Here is a 12,658-nt window from a genome sequence, read left to right on the forward strand (position 1 = left end):
AGGTAACTTGTCAATGCATGATATTAAATAGAATTGTGCTTTATGGGGTGATTAATATTTGTATTTTGAGGTTTGATATACAATCAACTGACTTTCTAAATGATTTGGTCTTTCCTGTGTTTTTTCGATCGGCAAATGCAGTATGTAATGCTGATTTTAATATTTTGCAGGGGTTTGGTAATGTAGGTCTACATTCTATGCGTTATCTTCATCGTTTTGGTGCCAAATGCGTTGGCATTGGGGAAATAGATGGAACGATCTGGAATCCAAATGGCATTGACCCCAAAGAGCTTGAAGACTACAAACTGGTTAGTGTCATCTTGTCAAATGGTAAACCCTGTTATTTGTGTAGTTTTGTGTATTAACCCCTAGTCAACAGTCTGTAGCTGTACATTCTAGCGTGGCAGACCTAATCGGCCAGAGGTAACATGGGGTGATCAGCTCCCAGTCAAATTATGCATTGCACCTTTTTTCAGGGATGCTGGCAGTCAGACAGCGGGGGCCTGATATTCAGCTGCCGCTTGTGTATGCAGCTAAAACCTATGCCCTAAATATACTAGGTGCGGGCTTTAGGAAATTGACCAATTCTTTAAACTTTTCAGTTAAAAGGCTGTTCTGACCTATTACCAGGAAATGAATTGGAGTTACAGAATCTCTCAAAGCCTGGATGTGGAGGCCAGTGGGACAGTGCTGACGGCCCCCGTTTCTAGAAGATGCATTTATCATAAAGTAACAATTGGGGATTATCACTATCTGTGTTGTGCCATTCCTGTTATTCCTACTAGAAGATTATGAATGGATTGGCAAGACTGTAATATTCTCAGCTGGGAGTTACCAGTTGGTAGTTTTTCCTTCACTGATTGGATAGTGTTAGCCTGTGCAGGGACTTCCACCCAATGTTGGCAATTTGTTCATAAACTTCTAGTAAGAATAATAGAGAAATGGCAAAACCTAGTTCTGTGAAATGATTTTTCTGAATTGTTAGTGTGGGGAATGCAAACAGTTACAAAAACACATACTGTAAGTCAGGAGAGGTGACGGTAGGGTTAGGTGATATAAAATATATTCCCATGATAACTATAAAGAAATTTATTGTGATCACGATATATTATGATAAATACACATTTAGAAGAAAATAAAACACTTGGGGCAACAAGGAGACATTATGCTATAATAGGGGCTACAACTTGTAGCCACCATACAGTATAGTGTCTCCTTGGTGCCCCCCGTAGTATGGGGCCACAAGGAAACCTTATACTCTATAGGGTTTATACAGTAAAATGTATGGGGGCAACACCAAGACCTTATAGTAATGTCTCCCATTTGGCCCCACTTTCCCACACTGCCTGGACATACAGATTTAGAAATGAATGGGTTTGCATTCGATCCACAAAAAAATGCTTAAATCTTCTCCATTCAGAGATCAGACCGACATGATGCCTTTTCAGCCGCTCTCATCTCTGCTGAGTTTCACAGACCTTTTTAAATTCCTCCCCCTCCTGGTGCCCCAACATTGTCATCCTACTATCTCCAGTACTGTGCCTGCTGTGCTCCCAAATGCCCCCACATACTATACTACAGAAATAAGAGCCAGAAGATAATCTTCCCATAGTAATAGTGCACCCTACAGTACCCACTATATTAATAATGCTCCTATATATACTGCCAATCCCCATAAGCGTGCTCCTATATATACTGCCAATCCCCATAAGCGTGCGTGAACTCGCTAAAATACAGTGGTAATTAAGAAATGGCAACTCCATTTCTTAATGCCGTGGTATGTCCCACATGCCAGTATATTGCCCAATACTAGGTGACAGGTCCTCTTTATCCCTAGCTCCAAGTCTCCATGTTATGCCCACATTTAAACAGGACCTTTTATGGTTTTGTATTAATTGAGATAAATACCTTTTTACTTGCGGGGGCCCGCCACCCTGCCAGGGAGAAAGGGAAAAAAAAAGCTCATCTTCTCCCTGGCTGTGATGCTCTCCGCTGTGATTGGATCGCAGCACAGCCAGGGAAAAATACGCCCATTGAGAAACCCTGGCGTCTCCTCCTCCCTGTACTAATGCTCAGTATTTACATACCGCGCGGGAAAACTACGGGGGAACACAGCGGGGCGCAGGAGCGATATTAAAAGATCAGGCAGGGTGGCAGCATCAGGTATTAATCAATTAATAAAAACCATGAAAACTTGAAAAGTCCTCTTTATAAATCTCTGTATAGGAATTCTTTAAGCACTTAAAGGGGTATTCTGGTTGGTACAAGTTATAACTGTAAAGGTGTTGTCCGGGCTTTTAATATTGATGACCTATCCTCATGCAGCTGATCAGCTGTGACCCACACCAATCAAGAGAATGGGGCCTCCCCTGAAAAGACCGGAGCGGGCAGTCTCACATGTGTGCATGCGCTCCATTCATTTCTATGGGAGCTCTGGAGATGGACGAGTACATTGCACGCTTATCTCCGGAATTCCTAAAGAAATGGAGTGGCAGCGCGCATGTGCAACAGGCCGCTCCCATCATTTTAAGGGGGTACAGGCCCCCATTCTTGTGGTCGATTGGGGTCAGTGGTAGGAACTTGCCCCTGATCTTAATTATCCCCTATTATGTGAATAAGTGATGATTTGTACCAACCGGAATACTGTTCTGTGTGTTTTTCTATATATTTTTATTTTTTTTGCGGACCGTATGTGGGACCATTTATTTCAATGGGTCCACAAAAAAAAAATCGAAGTTACGCCATGTGCATTCTGTTTCCGTTTTTCCATTCCGCAAAAAACAGTACTATCCTTGTCTGTAATGCGGATAATAAGACATGTTCTGTTAGGGGCCAGCTGTTCTGTTCTGCAAAATACGGGATGCACACGGACGTCATCTGTAATTTTTGGGGATCCGTTTTTGCGGACCGCAAAAAACATACGGTCGTGTGCATGAGGCCTAACCCACATATTGCCAAAGTCGTGCTAAAACAGATGTCTGAGAGTAAAGTCCTGTATGTAAAAATTACGATACCACATTACTTCCAAACAGGGTTATATTAATGGGGTTATCCAATTTCTCAAACAGCCCCATGTGCCGGGACCCTCACAGGTAAAATACTTACCCTGCTCCCTGCTGTTTGAGAAATTGGATAACCACTTTAATGTTGTGTTAAATAAATTATGTTCTCAATATGGTGTTATGAGGCTTGATCTACATTACCACACACTTTACTTAGACTTGTATTTATCAGGTCAAGGGAAGAAGCATTGTCATTCCTACAGGCATAAAACCTTACTGTAAAAAGTTTAAACTAAGTGTTGCCACAAGGTGGCAGTGTTATTTAGTATTTGGACTACTGCTGAAAAAAGCGTAATGTGTTCTAAATGTTTACTCGACAACCCTCTTTAAGAATGCAGTCAGGTTGCTGCTGGAGGCAGGGCAGAATGCTGGATGCAGAGTGCGATCACATTTGTATTTTCAGGTTCAGGGATAGGTGCAAAACTGTAGTATTGCATGTAGTAGCATATTATATACCATGTTCCAATTGGGGGATGTCTGAATCCGGTCTTCCACTGCAGGACCCAGATGAATAAATTGGTGCTTTTTTTTTACACTCTAAAATATATTTTTTTTGTTCCAACAGCAACATGGAACAATTGTTGGGTTCCCTAAGGCCCAGCCGTATGATGGAAACATCCTAGAAGCAGACTGTGATATCCTTATCCCAGCAGCCAGTGAGAAGCAGCTGACGAGATCTAATGCATACAAAATTAAAGCCAAGGTACAGTTGAGTTAATGCATTTGACTTGTTATGGCTAGTGGAGATCTTGCCTTTACTTAAGGTTTTTTTTTTTTTTTTTAGATTATTGCAGAGGGGGCTAATGGACCAACAACGCCTGAAGCTGATAAAATATTTCTGGAGAGAAATATCATGGTGATTCCAGTAAGTATTCAATGTTGTTCTTCATTACGAATAGAGTATATACAGTAAGATACTGGGGCAGATTTACAAATCCTGTAGATGGCGTAAACTTGGACTGGCTGTTTAGACCTGCACCAGGTTTATCACAGTGGCTCAGGAAGGACAATTGTATAGTTCTGTACCAGCTTTTGGTTGGCTTGCTTTAGTGTGCACAAAACACTGCAGCTTGGACCATGCCCTTGTAACCTACCTGCAAAGCCATGCATTCTTTTGAGGTAGTCAGATATGTGCTCTAAAGCTAGTTGTGCCAAATGCTGCTACGTTCTGGTACAGTTTAAGCCAACATATAGGTGAACTTAACTAGCTTGAATGGGGCTAAGCTGCACCAAGGCCACATGATCAATGTTTATGACGTCACTGACCAGATGCTAATGAACGATCCTCTGATTAGTGGTCATTAGTTCCGAATAATTGGATAACTTGAAGTTCTTATTCCAGGAATAGTAATTCATGAGCTGATAAATTTTAAGATTATTTAAATTTTCCTTCTGGTTGAAGGGTTCGTAGAAGTAACCAGCCTAGCGGATTAATGTATCAAAAGTAGGAGTTTATAAATATTGAGGGACACTTAAAAAGGCAGAAGCCCTTTAATATTTTTATTTATTTTTGGATAGATCATCAGCATCTGATCGGCTGGGATCCGGCATCCGGTACCTCCGCCAATCAGCTGTTTGAGAAGGCGGCAGCACTGGCAGTTGTGCCACGGCCTTCTCCCTGTTTTCTGCAGGCTCGGAGAGCTCAAGACTAGTATCACTGGCCTGGGTGCAGTTAAACCCCATCCACTTCAATGGCACCCAGGCCAGTGATACTAGTCATGATGTCACTGGGCCTGAGGTAAACGGCAAGATTGCTACGGTGCTCCTGCCAGTGCCGCTGCCTTCTCAAACAGCTGATCAGCGGGGTTCCCAGGTGTCAGACCCCCGCTGATCAGATGCTGCTGATCTGTCCAGAGGGTAGATCTTCTGTAACAATAAATAAATTTGCATCTCCTTTTAAAGAGTTTACACCACAATTGTGGTGTAAAAGTTTCACATTGTGGTGTGCACCATAATTTGCGACTTTTTAGGCTTCTTGCCACTTTGGAAAAGGGGCCAGGCTTAGCGATCGGCTGATGAAAGTTATAGCTGGAGTAGAATGAAGTTTCTGCTCCAGGACAGATGCACCTAATTAAGAGGCATCTGCCTCTTAATAAATTAGGTGCATCTCGCTTCAGTGCAGGGAGATCAAGACTGGCCAGTCTTGAAAATCTCCCCCATTGTGTTCTATCAATAAGAAACTGTTGACTTCTAAAGGTATCTTCTTACAATACATATTTCATTTGTTTTTGTTTAGGACTTATATTTGAATGCTGGTGGTGTTACAGTGTCTTACTTTGAGTGGCTGAAGAATCTTAATCATGTAAGCTATGGAAGACTGACCTTCAAATATGAACGAGATTCCAACTACCACTTACTGAGTATGTATTCGCTACTTGTAATCCTCATGTCATAACTACAAGAGGGAAACAAAAACGTCACCAACACATTTTCTGTTTAATTTTCAGTGTCTGTCCAGGAAAGCTTGGAAAGAAAGTTTGGCAAACATGGTGGAGCCATTCCTGTGGTGCCTACTGCTGAGTTCCAGGCTAGAATATCTGTGAGTGCTTCTATGAGCTGTTATCTTCATGTGTCAAAACTGGACGTTACTGTCAGTACATAGAATGTCCATAGAGAAGCTCCAGCATATCTGATAACTCCACCTTAAGGCCCCTTTCACACGGGCATTGGGGATGGGTGCGTTCAGGGAAAATGGTGCGCTTTTGACACTAAAACAAAAGTTTTCACTGCGATTGCGTTCCATGTTTGCGTTTTTTTTCCACGCGGGTGCAAAACATTGTAATGCGTTTTGCACGCGCGTGAGAAAAATCTGCATGTCTGGTACCCAGACCCGAACCTGGACTTCTTTACAGAAGTTTGGGTTAGGTGTTGTGTAGATTTTATTTTCCATTATAACATTGTAACATGGTTATAAGGTAAATTGCATTCTTAATACCGTATGCTTAGTACAATAGTGCTGGAGGGGTTAAAAAAAAAATATATAACTCCCCTTAATCCACTTGATCGCGCAGCCGGCATCTCTTCCGGCTGTCGTCTTTGCTGTGCACAGGAAAAGGACCTGTGATAAGCGCAGTGACATCATCAAATGATCTTTTACCATGGTAATGGCTCATGTTGAGCGCAGTGACGTCATCAAAGGTCCTTTTCCTGTGCACAGCAAAAATGAAGACAGAAGAGAAGCCGGGCTGCACGATCAAGTGGAATATATATATATCTATCTCTCCCCTCCAGCCCTATTGTACTATGCATTCTGTATTCAGAATGCTATTATTTTCCCTTTTTATAACCATGTTATAAGGGAAAATAATGATCGGGTCCCCATCCTGATCGTCTCCTAGCAACCGTGCGTGAAAATCGCACCGCATCCGCACTTGCGATTTTCACGCAGCCCCATTCACTTTTATGGGGCATGCGTTGTGTGAAAATCGCAGCATGTTCTATATTCTGCGTTTTTCACGCACCGCTCGTGTGCACTAGAGTTGTTGCGATACCAATTTTTTGATTCTGTTTCGATACCATGAAAAAGTATTGCGATATTCGATACCATGCGAAAAAAAATGAACCAAAAAAGCCACGTGCATTCCGCATTTTAAAAAGTGGCGAATCGCATTTTTTTTTTTTTTTCTGTTCCGGCGTTCACCGCATAGATTTTTTTAAAATATTTTAATAGTTTGGACTTTTCTCACGTGGCGATATGTAATATGTTTATTTATACATTTTATATCTGGAATTGGGAAAAGGGGGTGATTCATACTTTTGGGAAAAGGTTTTTTTGTTTTTTTTTTTCATTTTTGTTTTTTAACACTTTTTTGTTTTTATTTAACTTTCATCCCTTGTCCTATTCCCCCTGATAGATCTCTATCAGGGTGAATAGGACTTCACACTGTCCCTGCTGCTCTGTGCTTTGTTCACACAGCATCAGGGATGTTGCCAGGGCTTCAGTAGCGTCCTGGCTGCCATGGTAACCCATCGGAGCCCCAGGATTACACAGCTGGGGCTCCGATCAGAAGCTGCCACTGCACCACCAATGAGGGAGAGGGGCCGGCACACTGCCACCAATGATTTTAATGGGTTGGGGGGGGGCGCACTGCGCCACCAATGAGAATTACCCCTTAATACAGGAGGCGGGTACTGGCAAATCAGCGGCACTTGAGGGGTTAACTGCCGCTGATCGCAGCTTCCTGTCAGGAGCAGGGTGCCGGCAATGCGATTCTGCTGCCGGCACCCGCCTCCTGTTTTATGGGTTAGTCTACTTTTCCTGAGTCCAGACTAAGTATTAGACTACACAGAGCGGCCCCCAGCGATGTCCCAGCACTCACCATTATTCCTGGGTGAAGCTCCGTTTGCCTGCTGTGCCCCATTACTGTCTCCTGCTCCACATGCTGATTACTATCGGAGCGATGGGGAGGAGACATCAGCTTTACTAGTGGGCGTTCCTTCTCCCTGGCTGTAGCGCTGTCCAATCGCAGCGCAGGGAGAAGGAACACCCACTAGTGAAGCTGATGTCTCCTCCCCATCGCTCCGATAATAATCAGCATGTGGCGCAGGAGAGGAGACAGTAATATGGCACAGCAGGCGAACGGAGCGGCGCCCAGGACTAATGGTGAGTGCTGGGACATCGCTGGGCGCCGCTCTGTGTAGGAAAAGTCCCATCATTGGTGGTGCAGTGCGCCCACCCCTCCTCCGCCCCTCTCTTCTCATTGGTAGCGGCGGCAGCACAGGGGGAGGGAGGACAGCTTCCTTCTCCCCTGTGCTGCTGAGAACATGAGCGCGCTGATAGCAGCGCGCTCATGTTCAGAGATACTAGACTGCGCAGAAACGCAGCCCAGTATCGAAAAAATGGAAATCCCAGTATCGTATCGATACCGGGACAAAAGTATCGATTGGGTATCGAAATTTCGATAACCGCAACAACCCTAGTGTGCACAGCCCCCTAGAAATCAATGGGTCCGGATTCAGTGCGGGTGCATTGCTCCCACGCGGAAAACTCGCTCGTGTGAAAGGGGCCTAAGTATATATTCCTAGTTTAAAGAGGACCTTTCGTCAGTTTAGCCCTAGTTTTTTTTTTTTTGCCTTAGACATCGTTTTTGTTGCTTTTGAGACTGTACTTTTTGCCTTTGGTTCAAAAGCAAATAAGGCTGTATAGCATAATGGTAAGGAATTTTTTTTCGGTTTTCAGTCTAAAGAATCTATTTGCACTGGCTAGCTTATATTTTTACAGCCTTACTAACTTATCTGGTAACAGACAATGACATATCAAGTTTGCAGCCAGTGTTAATAGAGCTTTCTGGGATGGCTTTAATTATATGCTTTTACATGAGTTGAAGTGCTATAAAGAATCCTCTGGAAAAGCATGCCACTCAATAACCCAAAAATAAACCAAACTGGAAAAAAAAGCCACAAAAATGCTCTAGTTGACTTAAAGCTATCATACCAGTAGTATGAAAAAAATAGCAAAGGCACTGAGGGAAAATGGTTTTGTATTTGGACTATAACTTTAAGACTAATCTAAAATGTGAACCTTTAAATTTAACAACTTTTTTTCCCCTACAGGGTGCTTCTGAAAAGGATATTGTCCATTCTGGCTTGGCATATACCATGGAAAGATCTGCAAGAGTAAGTTGACCATATAATTCAGAAATGGTGGGGGGGCGGCTCAATTTTGTTTGTGAAGCAGGGAATTCAGCATTAAGACTGAATGCAGCCTTGAGTGCAGTCTGTTTTCTAATGAATTAAGTACTGACTAGTTTCTTTAGGCTGTAACTGCCATTAACAAACAGCATCCAGTGAGCACTTATTTCATTAGCAAACCTGCTTTTTGCCTGGTTACATGGGCCACCATTCCTGGCGTCTTCACGTATGTAGATCATGTGTCCATTATTTTTTATTTTTTTGCCCCATACTTCTTGCTTACATGCCAATTGTACAGTAGTAAGGGGAGGACAAATAGGGTGTACGAATCTAGGATTGGTTGAAGAGCATATGATTGTAGGATTAGTTGGCTCTGAGGCGGTCTTCCTTAAAGACTTGGGTGCTGATGTCCAGTAATTTTAATATGACTAGCTTCCTGATGCTGTGCTCAAAAAATGGCTGCTGATCAGTGGTCCTGTCCATCAGTGGTCTCCATTTACTTAAGAGACTGACCTGTGTGCATGGTTGCCACTGAATGGGACACTCGCTAAGCAGCAGTTTACGGGCAGCATGGAAACGTACGCTAGTCGTATTAAACTATTGATCATTGGCGCTGATGGTTTAACAATGCTTATTAGCTGCATGCATGTGCTGTTCCCAAATCATGTGCAGCTAGTAGGTGGCCAACCCCTTTAATGATCAGGATACCTGAAGCTGCTAAGGCTCCTGTGCTTGTTCAGGTTTTCAGATGCCGTTTTAAGGGAGAGAGAGGGAAGATTCCGTTTCTCTTTCAATACACACCTTGGTTCAGCTTCAAAGCTGCATCAGAAAATTAGAATAAAACATGAACGTGTGTGGGCAAGCTAAAAGAATTTCATGTTAAGTTGTGATTTGTCATGTAACCGTTTGATGACTTTGCTTATTCTTTGCATAATCTCTCCAACTTTCTTTTAGCAAATCATGCGCACTGCAATGAAGTACAACCTGGGTTTGGACCTCAGAACTGCTGCCTACGTGAATGCCATTGAGAAAGTATTCAAGGTGTACAATGAGGCTGGTCTGACCTTCACATAGATAAGGAAGTCGGTTGGATAGTCTTTTAACCCTCCATATCAGAAAGATATCATAAGTTTACATATAATCACAAGACTTCATTTGTTTTCCTCCTCCCTCATCATAGAGGATGCAACTTCTGAATGCTTCCGTCCATAACTTTTAGTTTTTTGTATGCCCTACACCACTGGTGTAGACCTGAAAGATGACCATAGAAAAGATCTTGCAGACCTTGAATAGTATTACCATGGCCAGTGGTTTTGAGTTACATTGGGTTCTCTTTCATTATTGGAGCCTTTGGGGGGGGGGGGGGGGTACATAACAGCCTTTAGACTTCTACTGTTAAATTACTTTGGCAGTCATAGATTGGGTTCAGTTAGCGGTTAACTTTAATTTAATCAGGTCATTGACAGATATTAAATACACAAAGAGAATCTGTATCAAGTGGGACTGCATGTGATATATAATTAGCTTTTTTATACTGCAAAAGCCTTAAACCAGTGCCCTGGTTAAGAAAGTGGGAAAGGCCCTGGGTAGAGTGTTTAAGGGGGAGTCTTTCAGTGACTTATTTGCACATTAATCTCTGCTGGCCTCCTTTGACCTATTGCTGCTGAAATATTATCTTTTTTTCTTTTTTTATCATGGGGATATCCTCCTGTAAATAGTCACTTGCGCTAAACACTTTATTTTTTATTTTTAAAGCATTCTGTCTGTATTTGGTTCATCTTGCCCCTGTGTGATAATGATTGTTTTTAACAGTCGGAAACTTTTATATTGCCATTTACCATTTTAATGGATTTTCTTTTTGCACTGAGCAGTCTTGTATTGCAATAAGTAGCAGATAGTGGCTTAGTCTTACTATTCCATCAATGTTAGATCCCTCTGCCCCAGTAATGAAACTGTATTTGCCCAAATATTTTCTAGCGCTCAAAGGCCTTGCATTAACCTAATGGTTTTTATGAGAAACTGCCAATGTAGATCCAAAGATATTTGTCACAAAATATAGAACTTTGTAACAGCATGACAAATGATCAAATACTATAATAAAAGTCTTTACAAAATAATTTTTTTGTGGTTTAACGTTTTCATTAACGTCTTAAAATCAAGGGAACAATACGTAAATGATGCCAAATCACACAATGGGCGACTTTTATCAAAACTGGCTCATCCATATGCCAGTCTTGATCTCCCTGCACTGGCGTGAGATGTGCCTAAATTTATTAAGAGGAAAATACCTCTTAAAGAGAACCTTTCATCGGTCCAAACATTGTAAGATAATTATCAGGCTGTGTAGAGCGGCGCCCCGGGATCTCACTGCACTTACTATTATTCCGGGCGCCGCTCTGTTCTCCCACTGAATTGGTTATACTGGGAGGAGTCTGCCCGGTATCTCCCTGGGCGTTCCTCTTCTCCCTGGCTGTAGCGCTGTCCAATCGCAGCACAGAGCTCACAGCCTGGGTGTTTTTTTTGTTTGTTTTTTCTCCCAGGCTGTGGGCTCTGTGCTGCGATTGGACAGCGCTTCAGCCAGGGAGAAGAGGAACGCCCAGGGAGATACCGGGCAGACTCCTCCCAGTATAACCAATTCAGTGGGAGAACAGAGCGGCGCCCCGGAATAATAGGTGCAGTGAGATCCCGGGGCGCCGCTCTACACAGCCTGATAATTATCTTACAATGTTTGGACCGATGAAAGGTCCTCTTTAACAAATCAGGTGCATCTCTGCCTGCTGTGTGCCAGAAACTGAAGTCTACGCCAGCTACAGGCTGGCGTACACTTTGGCTAGAACTTCCTCCACTTTCTGGCGAAAGATTTAGGATACTTTCACACTAGCGGCAGGACGGATCTGACAGGCTGTTCACCCTGTCTGATCCGTCCTGCCGCTATTTCGCCAGACTGCCCCTCTGTCCCTATTGACTATAATGGGGGCGGAGCTCCGGCGCAGTTTGCGGTGAGAGGCTGCCGGACTAAAGTCGGACATGCAGTACTTTAGTCCGACGGCCTTTCGCTGTGCTGCGCAGGAGCTCCGCCCCCGTCCCTATTATAGTCAATGGGGACGGAGCGGCGGCAGGACGGATCCAACAGGGTGAACAGCCTTCGTCCTGCCGCTAGTGTGAAAGTAGCCTTATCGTAAATGCATTGGTTGCCCCTTTCCGCTGAGCCTCGGCACTTCGGAAAAGCAGTGAGAAGCTTAAAAGGTTGCAAATTATGGTGCACATACGGCGTGCGACTTTTTTACACCACAATAGTGGCATAGAGGCTTTAATGTCAGTCAATTACTTTAAAAACGTGTAACTGATTTTTTATATTGTATAAGGACAGGGGATTAAACATTTTTGTAATATACTTTTATTAGGGAAAGATTCTTTGTACTGGAGAACGAGGTGTAAGGAGTTGTCTTGGCAGAGCTGAGTTTTGCTAAGGAGAGTCTGGCATCGGTATTTAGCGTTTTACTGGGCACTGGAGACACCTGTGAGTAACAGGCTTCCAGGATTTCTCCAGTTCAATAGAACATTGAAGTCACTCTCCTTGGCAACGGCTTTAAAGGGGTTGTACGGGTTCAGAGCTGAACCCGGACATGCCCATAATTTCACCCAGGCAGCCCCCCTGATGTTAGCATCGGAGCATTTTATGCTCCAATGCGCTCCCTTGCCCTGCACTGGATCGCACAGGGCAAGGGCTCGTTTATTTACAATAAAACACTGCCCACCAGTGTGTTTGAAGTCACCGGCTCTGATGGGCAGGCTTTAGCGCTGCCCTAGCCGTTTTACAGGCTAGGGCAGCACTAAAGCCCACCCATCAGTGCCGGTGATGTCACCAGGCTCACTGCTGGGTGGAATTTTCCGCCTGGCAGCCCTATGGAGAGCCCGGTTCGTCACAGGAACTCCAGAAAATGCCTTTGCCCTGCACGATTTAG

At 43.6% G+C, this 12,658-nt stretch overlaps 1 protein-coding gene across 1 annotated transcript in view; it reads left to right on the forward strand.

Moving 5' to 3' along the window:
• GLUD1 (glutamate dehydrogenase 1) overlaps positions 1-10,810 on the forward strand; it is a 31,444-nt gene extending 20,634 nt beyond the window's left edge. Inside the window, exons 7-13 of the mRNA XM_040438688.1 lie at positions 171-308; positions 3,628-3,765; positions 3,847-3,927; positions 5,299-5,422; positions 5,510-5,601; positions 8,616-8,678; positions 9,648-10,810. Coding sequence (XP_040294622.1) covers positions 171-308; positions 3,628-3,765; positions 3,847-3,927; positions 5,299-5,422; positions 5,510-5,601; positions 8,616-8,678; positions 9,648-9,767 — 756 coding nt within the window. The 3' untranslated portion in view covers positions 9,768-10,810. The remainder of the gene's footprint in view (positions 1-170; positions 309-3,627; positions 3,766-3,846; positions 3,928-5,298; positions 5,423-5,509; positions 5,602-8,615; positions 8,679-9,647) is intronic.
• The last annotated feature ends 1,848 nt before the right edge of the window (positions 10,811-12,658 follow it).

The sequence above is a fragment of the Bufo bufo genome, chromosome 6 (assembly GCF_905171765.1).
Source record: "Bufo bufo chromosome 6, aBufBuf1.1, whole genome shotgun sequence".
Taxonomy (NCBI): Eukaryota; Metazoa; Chordata; class Amphibia; order Anura; family Bufonidae; genus Bufo; species Bufo bufo.